The sequence below is a fragment of the Scatophagus argus genome, chromosome 3, assembly GCF_020382885.2.
Source record: "Scatophagus argus isolate fScaArg1 chromosome 3, fScaArg1.pri, whole genome shotgun sequence".
Lineage (NCBI taxonomy): Eukaryota > Metazoa > Chordata > Actinopteri > Scatophagidae > Scatophagus > Scatophagus argus.
Genome location: NC_058495.1, coordinates 23,677,001 through 23,700,184, shown reverse-complemented (window position 1 = coordinate 23,700,184; position 23,184 = coordinate 23,677,001). Strand labels below are relative to the sequence as shown.

Sequence of the window (23,184 nt, the reverse complement as noted above, 5' to 3'; positions counted from 1 at the left end):
AACGAATCGCTAAATGCATGTTAACTGCGTCTCAGAGTGGTTGATGTCCATTTCTCAGTGACATGCAGAAGAGTGCTGTCTGTCTCCCACTTGTGGTTTGGCAGAAGCACAGCCTGACCCTGTGGGCGTTCTGGGCAGGGCTGCTCTGGTATGTTTGGCCGCAGCATTAGTGGTTGCCAGTTTGGTGCAGACAGGAAGGACAGAGCTGTCCCACGCACAAGGATTTTCTGTGGTCTCACTTTTCTATTTTTTACTTCTGGTGCCTTTTTGGCAGAGGCATATTATGTGAGTGGAGGTTGTTTCTGCTCTCACAGGGTGCTGTCTGCCGAGATGATAATGATTTACTTTTTACTTTAGTAGCTTTTGTAAGAGTGTAAACTGACATATATTTATCTGCTGGCACTTTTGTATCTTACAGAACATCATAAAGAAGGTAAACGGTCAGAAGTTTGTCTATCGCTTTGTGTCCTATCCTGACATTCTGAAAGGAGACGTCTCTACCCGAACAGAGGGTGGCGATGTGGGTGCTGGGGGAATCCCTCCCCTGACAAAGAGGGGAGACAGCACCCAACAAGAGGGTGAGTCTGGTGACCGCAGCAAAGTAGGCGGTATCGCAGCAGCCGTGGGCTCAGGCACCAAGCAGTCAAACCGTAACGATTACATCCACTCCGGCCTGTACACCTCCTTCACACTCAACTCGCTGCAAAATGGACGCCAGCTCTTTAAGTCCATCAAAATAGAGAACCCAGCAGAGAAGATGGCTGACAAGAGAGGTCTCGCTGCCGCTGTCACTGCCACAGCCCAAAGCCAGGAGCAGTTGCTTCAGCCACAGCAGCCAGCTGGCTTGCCGCCATCCGTCATCAAGTTTGGAAACACCCCTCTCAAGCCAGCAGCAGTGCCGCCTCCTCAGGTAGACATAGAGCCCACCCTGATGTCCAGCCACTTGGATCCTCTCCAAGCTGCACCTCAGCGGGCCGAAGACATCAGCGCACACTCCTCCCTGCCGTCCCAGCCCGTCTACTCATTTGAACAAATCCGCCCGTCGGATCCAGCGTTTAGCCTACAAGACCTGACCTCGACAAGCCCGTCGCCAAGCCTACTGCCTGACTCCTCCCAGGAGTTGGTGATTGACAGTGACATGGAGTCTAGATCTTCTCAGCCCACAGACACTCAGGCACCAGAGCCCACAGATGCTCAGGCACAGGAGAAGGCAAGTATACATACAAGTCTGGTTTTGTTCTCCACCGTCGACTAAGAGAAACATCTGGCTCTTTAGCTGCTCCACTGTGTTCATCAGCTAGTCTCTATATGTGTCTGTCTCCTGTTTGGTATTGAGCAGGTAGTGTGCAGTGGGTTGCACTATTAATTTCCTGACATCTGCCTGCTGCAGCGAAACCACAGTCGTGACAATTCCTCACTGCCTGTGCCCCATTCCACTTACAAACAGTCACTTGATTTATTTTTATTATATATATTCATTATTATATAATTCATTGCTAAAATGATCAGTAGCACAGCAGGAACAAACAAGAGATACAAATCATCAGACTTTTAATTTCACTGACAATGAAAATGTGGATTTCTGCTTTTTCTGATGCTGTGAATATATTGCATGAGCTGTTTATACTACATAAAGTACACACATAACTCTTGTATTGACCTAGCATTGTATTCTAGAGTAAAACAAGTGTAATAAACCTTATAAAATAATAAAATGGTCGCAATGAAACATGTAGAGATCGTTTTCTGTCTCTTCTGTCTCTCTCCAGGTGGACAGCGGCATGGGTTTGTCGGGAGATGAGACCAGTTTGGTGGACGCTGAAACCAGTTCATCCTCGGTGAGCAGCAGCACCACGGTCAGCACTCAGAGCTCAGGAAAGACACGCAAGCCACCGAAAGTCCTGCAGATCAGCCCGCCAACTCTGCTGGTCACCACCTCGGACTTCTCCCCCATGAACCTTTGCAGCCCCTCCCTGCCTACTGCCTCTCTGACACCAGCAATGCTGCAGGTGAGAGCGTAGATTCATCCTCATTTGTAATGAAGTCTGTTTCATTTAGTTTAAGAACTCATTTAAACGAAAGCGTTTATACACACGGTGGAGCGGTGTTTAGCACTGTCGCCTCACAGCAAGAACAGCAAGGTTCTGGGTTTGAGTCCAGGTCTGGGCCCTTCTGTGTGCCCACACTCAGTGTTTCTTTCATCAGTTTGTGTGCCATAAACTGCTGCAGAACAAGATGAATATCAATCTAATCTATAATTCATTTTTTGAAGTGTGTTTTGTGTTCTATACCAGCTGTCCATCGAGAAATTTTCAAAGTCGGAATGTTGTTTGATTATAATTCAAACATTAAAATTAGTTAAATAATAAAAGGTTTGTGGTTTAGATATTTCATCATAGAAGTTTGGTGCTTCCAGTTCAAGAGACACTTGCAGTTATGTTCTTCTTTTATTCTCTGTGTTTACAGTACTTTTGATCATTTTTTTAATATGGTGAGAATACCTCATATTGTGTTGAGTTGTAGTAATGTGATCCATTGCTTGCATCACAGACTGTTTAAATAGAAAAGACACCAGTAGACAAGCATTGTTGTCTTAGGCGAACATAACACGGAGCTTCCAGCATTTTCTGATCCTGACCAGCAGGTGACAGCAGTGCAACAGTAATCTGTCATGATTTTCTGGTGTTTGTCTCCACTGATGTCCTTTGCAGACCACATGACTGTATGCTGCTGCATGGAGTTCGGCAGACTATTAGATTAGGCTGTCTCAGGATTGATCACAAGATCCAGTGTCAGACTGCTAGTCCACTCACATACGAATGATTTGTCTCTCTCGTCAGTGACTGGCTCTAAAAATTTCCTCTTCATTGTATAAGAGGGTTCATATTTGCTCTCTTGGGTCAATACAGATGCATATGGATCGAATCTGCTGATTAAATAGATTAAAGAATTAATAAACAAATTATATCTAGTGTTTCCTTCAGTATTAGACTGAGAGAGATGAGGTGAGAGAATTTAAAACTAAAAGCCAGTAGTGGACCTAATGTACTCTTTTTGTATGTTTGCTTTTTACCTGCGTGTATGCGTAGACAAGTGACAAGTGACAAGACAAGTGTGAAATGCCAAAAGGCATATAACTATATCATATAATTCACTAGTGCAGTTTCTCAGTACTTATTGTCTTTTTTAAACACTGTACATGTACAGCATGTTTGTGAAAATCAGCCAGTATCAGCCGTGCTGCTTTATTGGTTGTGCTGTAATGCAGTAACACTGAGTCTGTGCTGTTTGTCGTCCTCTTCAGACTCCTACTCTGTTGCTGACTCCCAGTCCTCTGCTGTCTAACATCCACTTCTGGAGCACGCTCAGTCCGGTCGCTCCCCTCAGCCCAGCCACCCGCCGACAGGGAGCCCATCTGTTCCAAGTCAGTACATCAGAGTGTATGTTCTGTATTTGTCTGTATGTCTGTGTTTGTCCTAACACTCTGTTCTGTTCTGTTCCAGTTTCCGTCTGTCCTCACCCCTCAGTTCCAGATCCCTGTGCACAGTATGGATGGGACCAACACGCCCGGTCCCATTTCTCCAGACCCTCAGAAGACATAGGATCAAACCTCCTCCAGGATCACCTCATCTGGACCCAGACCCCGCCACCCTTCCTTTGCCATTCCTCATCAGTCTGATCCTTTAAAGTTCGCTGTCACAGAATTCACACTACAGTCAGTCATGTGGAGGGAGGATCTGGGGAAATGTTGGCAGTCCATGTTTGATGGATGAGAGTAACACATTGAGTTTGTCTCGGGGCATTTACACCCATCGGACGCTATCCTGTACTCATACACACTGATGCCATCGTTTCTTATGCACTTATGGATTGATTTTATCTGGCTTTTCGGGATTCTCAGTCATAGCAATCTGAAGGAGGGAGGAATTTCCATGGCAACAGTTGGTGCATGTGGATTGGACCCTCAGCAGTGACAATCTGCTTCATACTTGGACACACAGACCAGCGGGATTGCAGATTTCTGAATCTTTCCTTTTATGGAATTTCCTTCTTTTATTGTGCAGCAGTGTTACTGCCAAAACAGACACACATTATCAGTTTCTAACCCGTTTCCTCCTCTGCTGACAATGATTCTGTTCCTTTGTGTGCTGTCCTTAACTTTTGCTATTGTCGAAGGGTAATGCTTTAACCTGATAACCTGCATGTTTACCTGGAGCTCTTTTATTTTATTTTATTTTTTTTCCAGACCTCAACTTCGCCTCACCTGCCTGAGTGTGTACTGTTTGCTGCTCTGAGATGTCGGCTGGCTACAGCCATATCCAACAGGACTTTTACCTTGACGGTCTTATCGTGACATGTGGCCATAATCCGAGCTGAACCTTGCGTCCTGCCTCTATGTAACCGTTCTGATGCATACAGTGGAATAGCCCCAGAAGCCAGTGTGGCCTGCTCTGCCTCCAGCCGGTAAGCTATCGGGCGGCAGTGAGAGAAAGTGAAGCCATAACCTTTTCTGTGCGTCGACTCTGCAAGCAAATTCTGTACACTTTAAGTTTTTCAACTAAAAGGAAAGAAACAAAATGAAGAAAATGTCAAGGGTTGACATTTGATATTTGGGGAAATGCACTTATTAACATTATATTATCAAGAGTTGAGTAAGAAGAGACTAGTCTAATGTCTGTGCAGTAATATGTGGCTACTTAATGTAAAGTTAGGGCTGCAACTGAGCATTATTTTCATTATCTATTAATTAGGTGATTATTCTGTCTATAAAATGTCAGAACGTTGTGGGAAATGCTAATCACAATTTCCCAGAGGGCCCCCCCCCCCCAAAAAAAAGCAGATTTACTATTTTACATGCCAGATTATTTCTTGATTATTTCTTTTCTTCCTTGGAAACTGCTTCACCCCAAGAAATCTTTCCAGCATACCCGTAAAACCCCAACTTTATGTTTTTACACTTTTTGGAGATATAACATGTTAATTAGTGAGCTTTAGAGGTATTTGTAGGTGGAGCTTGTTGCCTTTGGACAGAGCCAGACTAACTGTTTCCCCCTGCTATGCTAAGCTAACCAGCTGCAGGCTCCGGCTACATATTTACCATACAGACATGAGAGTGGTATGCATCTATGCATCTTCTCACCTAACTTTTGGTAACAGGCAAAAAAGTGCATTTCCTTAAGCCATTCATTAAAGTACAGTTTAAGCCAGACAAACTCCTTATGAACCAAAATCACACCAGACCTTGAAACGGTTGCTTGTCCACAGGTTTGCTCTGTTTTTTTGTTATAAATGAATGGACTTTCAATGCTTGCAGCATCAGTGCAGTTACTAACGTTTGCCTAGCCTTAGCCATCTGAAATGCATCAACCTTTAATTCATAGTACTATTTTAAAAAAAAAAACCCTTCTGGAGCTTTTATTGCCCTAAAACTCCTCCTCTAGACGATCAGCCATGAAAGGTTTACACCTGTTTTGCAAATGACTTTTAAGCCATAAGTCTGAGACACGGTCTCAAGGGGTAAATCCCTCATCATTATGCTATTAAATGTGGAAATTGTACATCATGCTTGTTTACACGATACTTGGACAGAACACGCTTATGTGTTTCTCTGCCCAAGTGTCCCTTTCTAACCCAGGGATGATGACCAGTGAATATTGTTGGGGGGGAACTTGTGCTCATTTTTACTCAGCTAACAGACATTTGCCCCCTCAGCCTGCAGTTCACCACGTTGATATACGGTGCCTTACCACAGCCAAGCCCAGGTTTATTTCTCAAAAGTGGATGGAGTTCTATCATTTTAAAGGTAGTACAAAACTGACGGTATACACAAGCATTTTTTGTTTGCTTTTCTTGCCATATCTTTGTGTAGACCAAACCAGAGCCCCAGAAGTTTGGAGTAAAACTTAACAGTGATGTTTTGTGTGCAAGTACACTGCAGCTCACGTGATCTGCGACAGCTTACTGGTATGTGCTGCAGGACCTTCAATCTGCTGCTGTGATCTCCAGGATGTATAACTGTACATACAGACAGCAACGTGGGTTAGTATGCCGCGCATGTAAATCTAATCAGGCCATGTTTTAGAGTTGGCGACCGTGTCTTTTCCAACCTGCTTATTAATGTTTGTGACAACAAATTTAATCAGACAGTATATAAATATACATATATATATATATATGTAAAACCTGTTTATTTTTATTTTTTTGTGTAATCTCCTTTCATTTTCCTGTAACGCCAATAGAATTTTAAGATTAATTTCTATTTTTGTAACAGCCAGATAGTTAGATGTCTGCCATTTTGAGTTCTCTGATTTAATGTTCTCTTTGTGCATGTGTTTCATTCATTCATTATGTCGTTTTCCTCTTGCATATTTGGGAGGCCGCTGCCCCATGGTGGCATTGGCTGTTTTTTGAGAATCAAAGCCTTATGGAGAGAAATCTATGTTTTATATGTAAAGTGTTTTGATATAGTGTTGATATTGTACATGCAGATGTTGTGATGGAACGTTTGCACTTAAACTTTCGGGGTTCCTGTCGTATTGGATTCTGTCGCTTTTCTATGACTCATATTTCCACTTTGATGAAATGTTGTTGACGTTTGCTTACTGAGTAATGTATATTTTCCCAAAGGGAGGATAAAATTATGCACTTCGTATTTTATACGATAAATCAAGTCTTTTACAGTATATTTCAAATAATTTACAGTTCGTGATTAGGCATGACCACACAATATTTATTTATTTGAATTAATTATAGAGCCCAATAAAATTGGCAGCTTATATTGCATTTTTCATGACAAACTATAGAATAGCTGGATAAAAACCCCGAAGCCCATTTGAAACTTTCCTCCATGAAGTTTTGTAGGACTTTGTCGTTTGCATATTTCTTCATTTGTATCTTCTGATGATGCTTTTCCTTCAACTTACCTTGAAATGTAAAATCTTGTTTCAGAAAGAAATGAAACGGTTCTTGCTTTGTTCTGTCCAGTTTTCTATTTGTTTGATGCTCTTTCAAATGTTTACAAGCTACTTGTCTTAAGTGGCGTATTGATGTGTGAGAGGCGTAGAGGAACTATTTGTAATGGAAGAGATAGGTGAGACCAATAATAAAAGATCTCTAACTGCGTCTCTGTATTGCGTCATACATCATGTGTTATATGTCCATTCAACCACCAGGAAATTACAACAGAAGTACTTACACAGGCTCATATGAGTCATATTTTATCAGTAGTAACCTAATATGTTGCAGCTGTGACATAAATAACAGTTTAACCTCCACAGTTCATTCTGATCCACGCTGAAAAGCTTAAATCACAGGAGTGTCTTTTAAATCCAGCTACAGAAGGAATGCTGGAGGAGACGATTGCGCCCAAAACTAAATCAAGTGAAGCGCTGGCCGTCCACTGAGCTGCTGGTTGATCATCAGGCTTGAAAGCAGACGTCTCTGTAGGTCCAGAAATACGTTCTCTCTCTCCAGAGGCCAGGAGAAAGCTCACCGGGGTACGAGGTCAGATCAGTCTTCCCATGCTGCCTTGCCACCGACCTCAGCAGAGGCACCCTGTGATTTCTGTCCTCTGGTTAGTCTCTCAGGGACACTCAGATCAGGACTGTCTTGTGTTTTGTCCCCTCTTCCATTTCTGTGTTTTTAGGTGAACCTGAAAAGTAAACAGTGTTGTTCAGTTTGAGTCGAGTTGTCTTCATGATGGGCTACTTTGTTTAGTTTTTTTCAAATACACCTCTTGCAAAGGAAGTAAATAAGTAGCAACTTTAAAAATTACAATACCGCAATAATTTTGTACATGATTGCTTTTATAGAAAAGAAACACTTTTGAATCACTATCTGATTCAGTTTCCCGCAATCTGGTGCTCCATGTTTTTTTATTTACAAATTAACTGCTGTAAATGAATAATTACCTTAACGCCAACACCCCCCCCCCAAACAAAAAAAAACTACATAATTTTTTACATGCTGATTGTAGGAGCCAAACACAATGTTATGGGGAAGCATGGTGATTGTATATTTGTTGTGGGTACCACAAGGGGCGCTATGGTCATTCAGGCCATCCATAGTGTAAATGTAATGGGAAATCGGGGGCCATGAGGTGTTGTGTGACCCCGGAAGGGCAAACGGTTTTTTGACCTCTAGTGTATCGCTAGTGGACCGCTAATGCAACGCTAGTGTATCGCTAGTGCACCGCTAGTGGACCGCTAATGCACCGCTAGTGTATCGCTAGGGCGTCGCTAGTGCACCGCTAGTGGACCGCTAATGCAACGCTAGTGTATCGCTAATGCACCGCTAGCGGACCGCTAATGCAACGCTAGTGTATCGCTAATGCACCGCTAGTGTATCGCTAGGGCGTCGCTAGTGCACCGGTATTGATTGAATGGGGAAGATGAATGGACACGTTCTGTTGTTTCATCGAAAATAAAACATTGTATGGAACAGTGGAGACTCGTGAAAAAGGTCGCTCCGGGGTCAAACCCCACAGTAGCTTGTAGTGGACTAAGCTTCTATACTGACGATGCAGGATAAAAACAGCATGGCTGAACTGACACGCTCCCTTACCTCAGGGTAACATCGTCTACTGTGCGTCAGATAACAAGAACAAGAAAGATGATCATTTCTGGTCCCATATTAGCGCTCATATTTTTCATTCACACCTCAGTCCCTGTTACATTTAAAATGCAACTAAAAATGAAAGTTGAAAAAGAAAGGCAATGAGCGTCTACTTCTAATTTGTGTTTTGCTAATTGGAAGTGTTAAAAATTGGTGTGTTTTACACCTTGGGGCCTCTGTACACATTAAAACTTAAGTATTGTCCTACAAACACGATGCAGTAACTACAGAACCTGCTGATAACAGGGGTTTTGTGGCTGCAGTGTCTTCATCTGATGCCCTCGCTGGTTGATTCTGACAGTCATTTTTTTTCTTAATGCTTATATTAATTCAGGTATGACGGTTAACACATGGCTCAGCTGTCTCTCATCAGTGTGACACAACATCTCCTCATGTGTCTACCTGATGTGCGATTACCTGTGTTTCAGTTTCTGTGGATGTGCTGCACAAAGCGGAACATCAGGAACAGGCAAAAACTGACGATTGACGCTACTGTACAACACAACAGGAAAGCATAGCTGCCCTGAATTTGGATCACCTGCAAGAAGAGACAAGCACACACACACACACACACACACACACACACACACACACACTGTTAGTCTCTAATGTCAGACAACTCTGAAATCAGCGCCGGAAACCAACATAGACACTGAACGGGTTAGTAATGGGAGTGTTTTCGCTTCATTCATTCTGACATATGGGACGGGTCCTTGTGGGCAGTAATGTCCCACTGACTGGCAAGTTCTTGACAACACACCAAAGCAGGCTTTTCATACATTTTTGTTTTTATTGTAAACAAAAAATCCTGTTGAGCCAGTCAATAAGACAATACCTCCATCCAAACATTAACATATAAAGAGAAACAGGCAATAGGCAGAAATAGAGAGAGGAAAAAATAAATAAATAATGTCAAACCACTAAATGTGGAAGCACTGGTTGGAATTTGAAACACTAGCAAATAAAATAACTTTCAAGAAAACGAAACGATTCCTTACAGATCCGACGAGCAGTTGCAGCACCATCTCTCCCGTGCTGGCACTCGTTACCAGGACAGTTGTGGCACAACCTTTAAGACACGACACAGACAGAAAAGATCTCCACTTACTGACAACTAAAATTACTCATTTTTAACTAAATGAATAAGCAAATACTTGGGCTGTCCCTTGAAAGTTGAAGTCGGTTTAACTACTTATAAAACCGATGATGGAACAACCTCCATGACTGCTAACGCTAATGAGGAGGCTAACACTTAACTCCCTGCAAATCAAGAGGGCTCAGATTCCGCCTTTTTACCACCTTGCTAGCGGTGTGTGTGCATAGTTAAGCTAACACCTGCTACTGATGTTAGCTTGCTGCGATTATAAGATTTAGCTTCAAAACACACAAACAGACATAAATGTAAGCAGATTTGAAGAAATGTCTTTTTTTAAAGCTTTTAAATTAAGACATATCAACAATAGATCAGCTGAGGTTTATACACCCGTTGATCCTATTCTTCTTTACAGTGAGGCTAGTGCCACCTAGCACATTAACATACACACTGAATTACAAAATTTTTAACTTTTTTTATTTTAACTTCCAAGGTGCCTTGATGCTGAGTGTGTGAGTGTATCAGAATGTCATTATGTTAATTTACCTTTGTAGTCCAGTATGTCCTCCGTAAAGGCCAGCATGGAGGGGAACACGCTGCTGATGCACAGCCCCAACATGCACGTACCGATGAAGAGGAACACGCAGCTGGTGTAGAAGATCAACAACAGGCACTGAACCAGTATGACCCCTGCCTGACAGAGAGACAGACAGACAGGGACAGGCTGTTTAATGTGATCCCCAGAACCTCACAAAGTTCACTTCACACGACTTTAAAATGAACCAGTTCAGCCCATAATTCAAAATTTTGAGTTGAGAGAAGTTCAAGCTTCCAAAAATGAACTAGTTCATAGTCTTTTTTTTCTTCATTAAGCCGCTCCGAGCTGTTATTTGTGAAATTTATTGCCACAGTCCATAGAGAACCGCAGACAGCAGTTATTTCATCAGTTTTAACACTGAAACTAAGTGTCAGATTCATCTTCGTATCAAACGCCGTAGAGTCTGAGCGGTCAGACCTAGCATAGCCGTCGTCCATGCTCCGTATTTTGATGACGTATTTGTTAGTGCGACAGGTATGACAGCTGTTGCCAGGTTGGGTGATATTTACGGTGTGTTTAGCGTGGGTTTTCCCCCGGAAGGCTCTATGGAAATCTGGCACACTCTTGAACCAAGTTATACTGCGAAAGAGGGCCGTTCACAAACGTCAGAATGAACGCGTTCACAATAACGTTCATCAAGCGGAAATACAGCACGTTCAGTTCACGTTCGCCCTAAATATGAACGAGTTCATGAACGATCGTTCATTGAATGCGTTCAGGCACAACACTGCAGAGTGGTGCCAAAGACCTGGGGATCTGAAACCCAGATGTTTCAGCACAGAAAGCTGTGTTTTGGTGGCAAATAGCACAAATAGCAAACCATCCTTATTTCAGAAAACAGCCCACACAAAGACTATACTGATTCATTTAATTGAGCAAAGCTTCAGCTAAGACACAATCAATCATGACTTCAGCTACTAAATCTGTAAGTTCATGTTGGACATTCAGCACAGACAGATGCAAATCAAACACCATCATGACTGCTAACACTAAACCAGCTAATATTAAACTGCCGAAACTCAGGATTGAACCAGGGCCCTTCAGATCTTCAGTCTAACACTCTCCCTTGAAATCTTCAAATAGGCTACAATCAGCTACTCAGCCTGAGAGATCAGGTTGGACATTTAACACATACATCCAAGTCACCACAAGATGAATCGACTGCTCAAACCATTGTGGAATGAGTTCCTAAAACACAGGCGTCAATCTGCTGAAACCTGGGACCTTTAGATCTTCAGTCTAACGCTCTGCCCCCTGAAATATTTCAGCACAAAGTCTGGCAATGTAGTGGCCCTCACAGAAAACAAACTAATCTCAAGAAACTCAAACCAAAACTTCCTGTTCATTTCATCATGCAAAAGTTCAGAGGTGGAGTGGCAGGACTTATGCACCCAGCATTAATGAGCCGCGTGAAACCTATTTGAACACAAGTAGAGAGGAACATAGAGAGGCTGCTACAATTACATTCCTGTGAGACCTTAAGTCTAAAGGCTCTAAAAAACAACTTTGACACAACAATGTCCCACGGATGGACGAAGAGCATTAACAGACAAAGATTCAAGTCACAGAGAGATGAATCAGGTTAAAGTTAAAACACAGCTTAGAAAGTGCCGAAACCCGGGATCGAACCAGGGACCTTCAGATCTTCAGTCTAACGCTCTCCCAACTGAGCTATTTCGGCACAAAAACCTGATCTCTAGTGACCCTCACAAAAAAACAAACCAATCTGAAAATTCTCAAACAAGGCTTCCTGTTTATTTTATCATACAAAAAGTGGAACGGCAGGAGTTATGTAATCAGCATGAATGTGTTGCAGGAAACTTATCTGAACACAAGTAGGAAGGAACATAGGCTGCTTGAAATCTTCAAAGAAGTGACAATCAGCGATTAAGCATCTGAGATCGTGTTGAACATTTAACAGACACGGATTCAAGCCACAGAGAGATGAATCGGGTGAATATTAAAAAGTGCCGAAACCCGGGATCGAACCAGGGACCTTTAGATCTTCAGTCTAACGCTCTCCCAACTGAGCTATTTCGGCACAAAAACCCAGCTTTTGGTGACCCTCACAAAAAAACAAACCAATCTGAAAATTGTCAAACAAAACTTCCTGTTCATTTTATCATACAAAAAGTGGAACAGCAGGAGTTATGTAATCAGCATGAATGTGTTGCAGGAAACTTATCTGAACACAAGTAGGTAGGAACATAGGCTGCTTGAAATCTTCAAATAGGAAACAATCAGCGATTAAGCACCTGAGATGATGATCCCACATCTGAGATCATGTTGAACACTTAACAGACACAGATACAAGTCACAGAGAGATGAATCGAGTGAATGTTAAAACATAGCCTAGTGCCAAAGTGCCGAAGTGCCGAAACCCGGGATCGAACCAGGGACCTTTAGATCTTCAGTCTAACGCTCTCCCAACTGAGCTATTTCGGCACAAAAACCCAGCTTTTGGTGACCCTCACAAAAAAACAAACCAATCTGAAAATTCTCAAACAAGGCTTCCTGTTCATTTTATCATACAAAAAGTGGAACGGCAGGAGTTATGTAATCAGCATGAATGTGTTGCAGGAAACTTATCTGAACACAAGTAGGAAGGAACATGGGCTGCTTGAAATCTTCAAAGAAGTGACAATCAGCGATTAAGCATCTGAGATCATGTTGAACATTTAACAGACACAGATTCAAGCCACAGAGAGATGAATCGGGTGAATATTAAAAAGTGCCGAAACCCGGGATCGAACCAGGGACCTTTAGATCTTCAGTCTAACGCTCTCCCAACTGAGCTATTTCGGCACAAAAACCCAGCTTTTGGTGACCCTCACAAAAAAACAAACCAATCTGAAAATTGTCAAACAAAACTTCCTGTTCATTTTATCATACAAAAAGTGGAACGGCAGGAGTTATGTAATCAGCATGAATGTGTTGCAGGAAACCTATCTGAACACAAGTAGGTAGGAACATAGGCTGCTTGAAATCTTCAAATAGGAAACAATCAGCGATTAAGCACCTGAGATGATGATCCCACATCATCAGATCATGTTGAACACTTAACAGACACAGATACAAGTCACAGAGAGATGAATCGGGTGAATGTTAAAACATAGCCTAGAAAGTGCCGAAACCCGGGATCGAACCAGGGACCTTTAGATCTTCAGTCTAACGCTCTCCCAACTGAGCTATTTCGGCACGTAAAGAGTTGGAGAATTTTGCAAGAGAACCAAATCATCCTAAAAAAAAATATCTTGCAAGTCTAACCTTCAAGTGAACCTGTAAGTTCACACTCTGCCAAAACATGGGATAAAACCATGGACCTTCAAATCTTCAGACAGCGCGCAGCCAGATGTGACTACAATTACTAAATATGTGTATATACTGTGGATGTCTGTGCATATATTTTTTAAATTTTTTTCACCCTATATTTCTATTTTTTAATTCTTTATTTTCATACTCATTGCGTATTTTTTATTTTATTTTACTTGTGTGTAGTCTTCTTTGTAGCACCATGTAGCATCCTGGAGGAATGCTGTTTCATTGCTCTATGTACTAGCTGTAATGACAAATAAAGCTCCTTGAATCCTTGAATCTGTATGCTCATGTGGAACATACACCCAAGTCACACCAAACTGAGTCAACAGCTTGGAGCATTGTGCAATGTGTTCAAAAAGACAGCTAATAAGCCGCTGAAACCCAAAAGTGGGTTTATATCTTAAGTCTAATGACTCTTCTACGGTAAATTAACTTTATATGCAAGCATTGAAACAGGGACCCTAAAATCTGTTGAACCATTGTGCAATGTGTTCAGAAACACAGCTAAAAAACTGCTGAAACCCAGGATCAAAAGATAGCACTTTAGATATTAAGCTTAAAGCTCTCCCAAATTAACTATTTCGGCACAAAGACGTAGCACGGGTTGAGGCAGGGACCTTGAAGTCTTCAGACAGGGCGCAGTCAGCTACAATTTCAGCTACTAAGTCTCAGAGATCACGTTGGACATTCAGCACAGACAGACCCACATCAGACCACCATGAGTCAACTGCTCTAACCACTGCGGAACGCTTTCCTTAAACACAGCTCACAAGATGCTGCAACCCGGGATTAAATCCAGGGACCGGCAGCACACCTCCACTTCCCCCACCTCTTCCTGTCTAGTCATTCACACAGAGATCTGAAGCAGCCCCGCCCAGGGTACGTTGCCTCTGGGCATGCTGAGGGCGAAGGGTGCTGTGGACTGTAGTGGCGTCAAAATGCACATTAACTTTTAGACCCACCTCTCAAATTCTGAAAGTCTGCAGTCCAACATGAGCTTTACTCAGTCAACAGCGGTAAGTTACTCAGACTGGTTCCTTACTGTGGCTTCTGTTGCAGCTGCCAGGAATCAAACAAAAGTCCTTCCCCAGAGGGTCTAAAATTATTTCAAGTCCCTTGCTTGAGGTGTGCCACCCTTCTCACATAACAAACTTCTTAGAACTTCTGATTCAACAAGAAGAGACATGAGAAGGGACACCTTAGCAAGCCAGGTAGACCGTGGATGTCTTGATACGTTCAAAACATGAGTATTACGTCAAGTGTGGTTTGCTAAGATAAACTCTAAATTCACACAAGGATACTGGTGAGAGCAGTAACCACACAACAGAAATTAGAAATGAACAGTCGCAAAGGACATACAGGACTTATTACAACTGTATTTCATTTTACTTTACATTTTGAACACCTGTATGAGTCTTGGACAGTTGTTACTGTGAGAACAACCAACAAAGCACCACCCACTCCAGTTACGCTGGTTTTAAAACAAACGAACCCTCTGTGCAGTAAGACTCCCGTGAGTCAGAAAGACTTAACCTTCAAGAAAAGTTTTCCAAAAACACATGGCTATGGCTCTTATCAAATTCAAAATCTATGTGAACTCGTGTGGGACATTAAGATAAGATTCAGGTGACCCTCACACGAAAAGTAAACGAGCAGCAGCAAACTCGAGTGACCACATTTTTGATTAGTTTTTTAATCAATTAGTCGACTTTTTTGTGCTGCAAAGCCGTGGTTTATGAGTGACATTTTTAAAAGAAAGACTGAATTCCGCTCAGGTGAGCTGGTTCCAGGTTCTTGGTGTTGTGCATGCTGTCTCACTGCCATGGCTTGCTGGGAAACTTACTTTTCCCCAGCAGTAACACTTTTAAAGTGACTAAGCAACACATTATATCGCCTCAGTTGCCCTCTTAGGCCAGTGGTTCTGTTTTTTTACAGAAAATGCATGAAACCCATAACCAAAAACAGTGTTAACATTCTGTCACCGTGTTATTTATGGACAGAATTAATTGCTGGGAACCCTGGAGTAAAGTTCATGTAACACATGGAAAGTCAAGGCAACAGCTGAGATTGAGAGAGGGAAGCTGAAAAAGACAAACAGAGAAAATGAGTAGATGACTGTTCTTTTTCTGTTTGTCTTAAAGTGCCTAAATCAAGTATTGAGTTTACAGATCCTGGTGTCTATATACCTATTTAATCTTCCTTACACATGCATTCCCACCCTGTTCAAATATTTGATTAGAACTGTCAAATGACAGCTGTGTTTTACTGCTTTTCCCCAGAAATCAGCATGACACAAAAAAACGTGTGTTCATACCAGACAGAAAGTGAGCAGCCTGGACGCGCTGTATCTGTAGGACAGGTAGATGAATGCCAGTCTTCCTACTGTGATGGCGGCCCAGAATACACTGTCCAGACATCCAGCGGCTTTGTGACCCATCAGCAGAGGAGGAGACACTGCGTACGTGTAGACGAAGCCGGCGTAGGAGCCCTGCATTGCAGGAAACAGAGCTTTTAAAAAACTGTCACGGCCACTGCTGCAGCTACAGTTTCTGATTGACTGTGATGGTAAACGTGCTAAATCAGTCAAAATGTTTGTGTGTATATGTGTGTTGTGTTGGCAGGAAGTCTCACTATAATCCCATCAGTGATGAAGAGGATGGCCCCACCCAGAGCATGGAGCATGAAGAAAGTGGCGGGACGACCCCGGAGTTTGACGGGGTTACAGCACACAAACAAACTCCCATGGCCTGCATGGATAAGGATACTGAGAGGTAGTTCATTCCATTTGGACAGAGTGCTCTCTCTCTCTCTCTCTTTATCACACACACACACACACACACACACACACGCACACACACAGTTGCATGACCTTGATCAATGTCCCCGGTGGAGCTTACGCTGGGCAGAGAGTTTCCACCAAGCAGACGTGGACTGTTGTGGAAGCAGGGCAGCAGCCTCTCGTGGTACATTAGTACGAGCACTCCTGCTGGCACAGGGAGCTGCCAGGACACAAACAGGCTGCTGTTAATCAGGTTAACAGTCAACATATCCTGTCAGCTGATTCAAATTGTAACCCTGCCCTCAAACAGAAAGTAGAAACTAGGCTGTCTTATCTCATCCTCTGTTTGAAACAGATCTAATCCAAACATAAAAATGCACGAGGTATTTTGGCCAAGGTGGGAGCGTATTGTTTTGTCTGAGATGCAGTACTGAAACTCATAGGCTGCTGATAAAACGCAAATAATTATGAACCAGACATAAAGGAAAACACAGACATATATCTGAGTGTCTCTGAAGAGCATTAACACTGTTTTTTTAGCATTTGCAGCACTACATGAGAGATGCTGTCGTGGGATCTCTGAATGTTTAGTCTGCAAGGCCTCATCAGAAAAAGGAAGGTGCATCACTGTTTAAAAGAGCTGCATTTCTTTGACTGTGTTAATAAGCTGTTTATCATTACCACCCATGAACAGCTCATTTACACCACATGCATTAATGGAGATGAAGCATTAAGAGTTTCTGGTCACAGCAGACAACTGAATGCACTGAAATGCAGATGACTGAAAATCACCTGTTAAATGTTTTTTGTTAAAGGGTAAACCCTAAACTCTTCATGTAACACCACACAATATATATTTTTAATTTGTCCAGTGCTTTGGTTTATGATCAAACACCTACAAAACTAATCACAGTCTGAGCAGCGTCTGCTGTGGTTTGGGTTTGGTGCCAATTAGCAAAAGTTAGCATAATAGCACACTGAACTAATATCACATTAAACATCACGCCTGCCAAACGGAGGTGAGTGTATGAGGAAGAGTTCTGGATTTCACACATATTGGAGAATTATGGATAACGGTGAGGTTGACTTCGTAAAATGTAATTGTCTTAACAGTAACTTAAGTCACTCAAGCGAGGCAGCAAATGCACCATAGAGGAGCAAAACTGGGTTCATGCTCTCATCACAGTGGTCGTGAACTGAATAAGTTAACAGAATTGGTCTCTTTTGCCTAATTTATTACACTTGATGGATGCAGTACATGTACTTTCTTTACTTCTGTGAAATTCCTGTACACCTGTTTTGGGTTGACATGTGTTCCTCATGTCTCTGTCAAATTTAACTGGTCAAAACACAGTATTATCAAAACATAACAGTGTAAACCATCCATCTTCTATACCGCTTATCTGTCAGGGTTGCGAGGGAGTTGGAGCTGACTATGGGCAAGAGGCAGGATACACCCTGGACTGGTCGCCAGTCAATCACAGGGCCAACACATAAAGAGAGACAACCACACACACCTAGGTACCAATGTAGAGTAGCCAATCAACCTAATGTGCATGTTTTTGGTATTGTAGGAGGAAGCCGGAGTACCCAGAGAAAACCCACACAGGCACAGGGAGAACATGCAAACTCCACACAGAAGGGCCCAGACCAGGATTGGAACCTGGAACCCTCTAGCTATGAGGCAACAGTGCTAACCACTGCACCACAGTGTAAACTAGCCCCTTGTCCCCCCCCTCCTTGGATGTTTACTGTCCTTAGACCGAGAAGCCCCTGATTCAGCTGCATAATCCTGGAACTCTGTTTCAAAGCTGAACTCCTGTGTCTATTACTAATGATCAGTAGACCAGACTTGTGGCTTTATGGCATGATATGACACTTTATGACTCAGCTACACCTATTTGCACATCTATCCTGCCAACTGGCACCTATAAAAGTCACCGTCATTCTCCTAATCTCAAGTAACCAACATTTCAGACAACATATTAAATCAGATCAGCTCTAGCACGCACTGTATATGTTTCTGTGTCATCAGGAGACATGTAGTAATGTCAGGAACTCACATTGATAATAGCCATGATCCAGAAAGCATACGACACCCTGGTGACAACTACGCCCTCGGTGTGCAGAGGATACTGGGAGATGTTGTGTAGCATTGTTCCATGCCCGGCCATACTACTGCGAAGATGCTCTAAGTCCGAGGAGGAGTTGGAGGTCCAGTTGGTGCCCAGAACACAGCTGTCATCTGAAAGAAAAGGATCAGCCACCAGGGGACTGACCAGTGCTCCCAGGCCGATGAAGAAATGTAAGGCCTAGGGCAAAATGAACAAAGAATCCCTTCTGTTTTGATTCACTCTTTGTTTTAGGCCACAACAGGCAGCTGCTTTCCTGAGAAAAAGCTATGAAAACTAACTCTGCACTACCTGTTCAGGTGAACATATCTATCTGTCTATCTATCTAGTAAGTAACCGCTAGCACCTTAGCCATATCAGCAGATAAGATGATGATACATCAGTGTTGTGTTCAGAATGTTTTTCTGCCGAAAAGTTTTAAAGCTACATTGTTCTTTTTTGTATTTTTATGTTTTATGACCACTTGCGGGCAGACCTCCACCATTAGGTTTAAATCACAGGAGTTTAGCATGTTATGGCCTTATGAAGTTGATGACAAGGATATTAACAAACCTGCTAACACACTGAGCAGAAACAAAAACAATAGCATTAACTCAGACTCGTGTTGCTGGCCATGAGGTTAACTCAAATATTGATTATCCTTTTAGCTGTTTTGGTCTCTTGATGAGCACTGAGACAAACCAAACAGAATTGGTTGTTAACCCAAACATTAAACTTGTGACACAGTCATGTGACCATTTGTTCATATACACCAGCAAACGAGAATCATGTTACACACACACACACACACACACACACACACACACACACACACACACACACAGGGTCACAGCTTCCCCTCCCTCCCGTTCCCTGACCTGCAGGAAGGTGGCGGAGTCCTTCTGGTACAGATTCACCAGCTGTAGGTTGGCGATGGTGTCAATCACCCCCATGGCATTGCCAGCAATCGCCATGGCGATGGACAACATTGCAATGTGGTTACAGAGCGGTATGAAGGCAAACACAAGTGAGATGATGAGAGTGCAGGAGAAGAGGGCTGACAAGGAGGACAGCAGTCTGGAGAGGATGCAGAAGGAGAAGACAACACAACCAACATTATGGAGTGTGTTCAGATTGTTTCAGACATAAAATCCATCCAGTCACTCTGAGTTTGAGTTTGAATGACTGTGTGTTCAACATATTCTTATGAAAGTTGTGACTAAGCAGACTAAAACTGTAACTCAGGTGGTGCTGTAACTGAAAGGGGGATTTCCAGCTTGTTGCTGCTGCAGTAAAGTCACCTTGATGGTCTGCTGCTCCACCAACATTTGCTTAACTGGTAGGGTTATCACAGTGGCACTACACCTTCACATTATCTTCACCTTCACTCCTTCTTTCCTCTTACCAATGCTCCACTATATTTTTCACATCATCTTGCATGGCTTTTAGTTTGTTGAGGGCACATTTCACGCTCTGCCTATGATACAGGGGTACAAAAACATTCGGGAAAGCAGCCATAATCAGCCATTAGAGGGTTAAAATTAAATGATGAACATCAATTGAACTCCCTCATTGTACATGATATCCTTTAGAAAATATTTAACTAAGACTTAAGACTTGAGCTGAGAGTTTAAATGATAAACTATGCATCAACCCTGTTGCAAAAGAAAGATAGAAGAAGAAAGGATAAATTAAAAGATAATAAATTAAAAGGTAACTTATGGGATTCAAGACTCTCTGAAAATAAATTTTAATATCTATGGTTATTGTCTGAGTTTTCATCTAACATCATCATCAGATCAGCTAACTAATTTATACAACTTGCTTGGTTTATACCTTCCCACAAAACCTACCAGCCTAAGTGGTACTTTGTTTTTAATTCTAATAAAAAAGCAAGTGTTAGCCGGCTATCATACTGAACTAAGATGACAAGGTTGGTATCAGGTTTATTGGTATAGTGTTTATATTGTGGGCATGGTATTTTCTTAAGACCAGCTTAGTAGCTCAGTGTACACACTTTATTTATTGAAGGCCAGAATAATAAGATGTTAAGCGTCTCCACAACATCTGATTATTCTGTCTGACAGATGGTAGACTCAAAGTGTCTGGAACATCTCGTATCAGGTATGCAAGACACCTGTGCTGACATGTCTCTGTCCACTTCGCACGCTCACATTTGCACTTGAGGTCAAAGTTCACCAGCTGTTCAGTGTGTGAGCGCACGCAGACCTGAAACAAGCATCCGTCATTTGAATGCTGCAGATTTGCCAGTCAAATTTGGGACGCAGTCTAACTGTCGAAAATTAGAGCCTCAGTGTGGTGCGGCTGAAATACTTCAAATCCACATGTTTGTTCAGTCATATCAATTATTCAGCCTCTTTAGAGTTTGAACACAACTGAGCAGCTCCTAAGTGGCGAGCAAGAGGAGAAAACAAACTAACCTTTCTCATGTGCACAGATACGGAAGGACAAATTACATAAAATAATCATTCATTTCTGCTTTTGGCCAAGAAAACAAACAAATAAAAAAACCCCAACAAAATGCATAAATAAGTGTAAATAATCAAAACATCAGAAAAAATCTTACTTTGACATTTACCTCACTAACAAACAGAAAACACAGCTTAGCAATCAGAAAATCTAATAAAAATATAAAATTTGCCTCAATAATAGCTACCAAAGCAAATGTTTTGCTAGCCAACACTTTTAGTTTAACACTATGGCATTTCACATGGAATAAATTAGCCCAGGGGCTGGTTGACTGTTGCTCTACTTCTGGCTTTACAAGTTATACGTTTTATGCTTTCCTTTAGTTTCATGTGTCTCCCCCCCCAGACCTTCAAGGCAGAATTTCAGGCCGTATGCACAATTTTCCAGCAACAGTATAATAACGACAAAAGCACGCCATAAATGTTGACAGCTTACACTACAAACTGTGGGCTGTATTATGCAGTGCTACCCAAATGACTCAAAAAGAAAAGGAAAAGAAAAAGTGCTTTGGGATTTGTGTTAAAAGTGCTCTGAACGCCGATCCCAGACACAGACAGCTGGACAAACTGACACTCCAAACGGAAGTGGGCCTAAAGCTTCACTTTCTGTAGCCAAACCTCACGACATGTCATCAGTATAAAATTACGTTTCTAAGCAATTCTCCTAAAAAGAATAAAAGTATAGATGATAAAGGTAGGCCAGGTGTTTGTGAGCTGTTAAAAGGGGCCTCTGTAATTGTAATTATGTGAGTAATTATTCTATGAAGTTGCTATTATAATCACCATAGTACCTTCTGTATACTTCATTGTCATTACAGTTCCAATACTTCTGATATACGCTATATAAATAAAGTGAATTGAATTGAATTAATATTGTCCACAATGCATCACTTCGTCACTTTGAGCTGACTTGACTGATCACATCTCTGTCAGTTACAATGATGGCATCACTCCAACTATTACAGTTTTGTTTTTTTTAACAAAACATAAAATGGCTTCTACGGAGCTACATTTGTTTTTCTAATACGGTTCAAACTCATACCAGGCATCATATGCGTTTACAGAAAATGTCTGTCTTCATTCTTGGCAGCTATTCCATTTAAATTATTTGAATTGACTTAATGAGTCGACAGTCTGTAACCAAACTTTAATGAGGTGGTACAGAAGAGAAATCGGGCCGTGTGGGCCATGTGGATATTGTAGCCATGATACAATCTTGTACGCTAGCTGGCAGCATCTATATTTGCATTTATTCGCTTTCTTTCTAGATGTTTAAATTTGCAATCATCTAGACTTTAGAAAGCAGAAGAAAAATACTGTCATACATCAAAGTCACAGATCAAACTTATTTATTATTATTATTATTTTTTAAAAAACCAATTATAATTCTGCTCCTTTTCCACAGGCAGCAGAACAAAGTCCATTGAGAGTGTGCGGATTACGTGTCATCACTCCAGCGTGTTTCTGATTGGAGGAATTGAGTGCGATACAATTTCAGCTACCTGCAGGAACCGTTAGGCATGTGCACAAAATGAGTGCAGGTGCAGAGGAATCACAAAGTAAATGGTGAACGGTAGTGCAAGTCTACACTCACGTTTTCTTGAAGATACCTCCCAGGCTGCTGCCCACCAGCAGGAAGAACTGCTGGATGAAGAAGACCCAGGTGATCTGCTGCAGGGTGGACTGGGTCTGACATCTCAGGTCCAGGATGGTGGGTCCCAGGAATGCGATGCAGAGGCCGAAGCTAAAGAACACGCTCCAATAGGTGAGAGTGCGCTGCCAGCGTCGCCTAAACAGCGACCAGACCCGCTCATCCAGCAGTTTCATGCCGGTCCTTTCAGAGGACGTCTGACTCATGAGCGCTGCGGAGGCCGAGCAGCTGCAAGCGGCTCATTTATACCGAGGGCTGACGGAGTTCTGTCAGACTGAAGCGCGAAAACTGCCAGCGGACAAAGTAAACACAACCTCAAGAATACAGCGACCGCAATTTCCACGTAACGTGCCAGTTATCCCATTGACGGACCTCACGCTGATTGGCTGATGTCCCACGGCACCGCCCACTTTCCGACCGGTTCCAGATTAGTTTTTCATAAGAGCATGAGGACTTATTTAAGTTGTCGAGGAAACAGCCAGTGGCAGAAGAAGATGATTTTCTTAAAGATCCCCTCTAGACAAGAATTATA

The 23,184-nt window shown here is 42.3% G+C and overlaps 2 protein-coding genes and 5 non-coding genes across 9 annotated transcripts in view; 1 reads left to right on the top strand and 6 right to left on the bottom strand.

Moving 5' to 3' along the window:
• The window catches only part of elk4 (ETS transcription factor ELK4), a 12,781-nt gene extending 5,659 nt beyond the window's left edge, over nt 1-7,122 (top strand). The window contains exons 3-7 of one of the 3 annotated variants that reach the window (XR_006843035.1): nt 419-1,210; nt 1,770-2,009; nt 3,305-3,424; nt 3,504-4,464; nt 5,870-7,122. Coding sequence is in view for 1 of the 3 variants with exons in the window: in XM_046384864.1 (XP_046240820.1) it covers nt 419-1,210; nt 1,770-2,009; nt 3,305-3,424; nt 3,504-3,602 (1,251 nt within the window). In the remaining 2 variants the exon portion in view is untranslated. Of the gene's footprint in view, nt 1-418; nt 1,211-1,769; nt 2,010-3,304; nt 3,425-3,503; nt 5,390-5,712 lie in introns of those variants that run through there. The other 2 variants (XR_006843034.1, XM_046384864.1) reach the window with 2 other exon arrangements.
• mfsd4aa (major facilitator superfamily domain containing 4Aa) lies at nt 7,101-23,184 on the bottom strand. The gene is made up of 10 exons (XM_046384863.1): nt 22,596-23,184; nt 19,391-19,589; nt 18,465-18,713; nt 16,492-16,621; nt 16,254-16,369; nt 15,937-16,110; nt 10,253-10,400; nt 9,612-9,682; nt 9,031-9,151; nt 7,101-7,651 (listed from the first exon to the last, which is right to left on the bottom strand). The coding sequence occupies exons 1-9, from the start codon at nt 22,856-22,858 to the stop codon at nt 9,038-9,040; spliced, it is 1,464 nt and encodes a 487-aa protein (XP_046240819.1). The 5' UTR covers nt 22,859-23,184; the 3' UTR covers nt 7,101-7,651; nt 9,031-9,037.
• trnaf-gaa lies at nt 11,913-11,985 on the bottom strand. The gene has a single exon. It is a non-coding gene; the product is annotated as a tRNA-Phe (tRNA).
• On the bottom strand, nt 12,273-12,345 carry trnaf-gaa. The gene has a single exon. It is a non-coding gene; the product is annotated as a tRNA-Phe (tRNA).
• On the bottom strand, nt 12,677-12,749 carry trnaf-gaa. The gene has a single exon. It is a non-coding gene; the product is annotated as a tRNA-Phe (tRNA).
• Nucleotides 13,037-13,109, bottom strand: trnaf-gaa. Its single transcript has one exon. It is a non-coding gene; the product is annotated as a tRNA-Phe (tRNA).
• Nucleotides 13,430-13,502, bottom strand: trnaf-gaa. Its single transcript has one exon. It is a non-coding gene; the product is annotated as a tRNA-Phe (tRNA).

Coding starts and splice junctions, on each gene's coding strand:
- mfsd4aa (XM_046384863.1), bottom strand. CDS start 22,858: ATGAGTCAGACGTCCTCTGAAAGGACCGGCATGAAACTGCTGGATGAG. Junction 19,590..22,595: donor GGAGGTATCTTCAAGAAAAC/GTGAGTGTAGAC, acceptor CATCCTCTCCAG/ACTGCTGTCCTCCTTGTCAG. Junction 16,370..16,491: donor CACCGGGGACATTGATCAAG/GTCATGCAACTG, acceptor TTATCCATGCAG/GCCATGGGAGTTTGTTTGTG.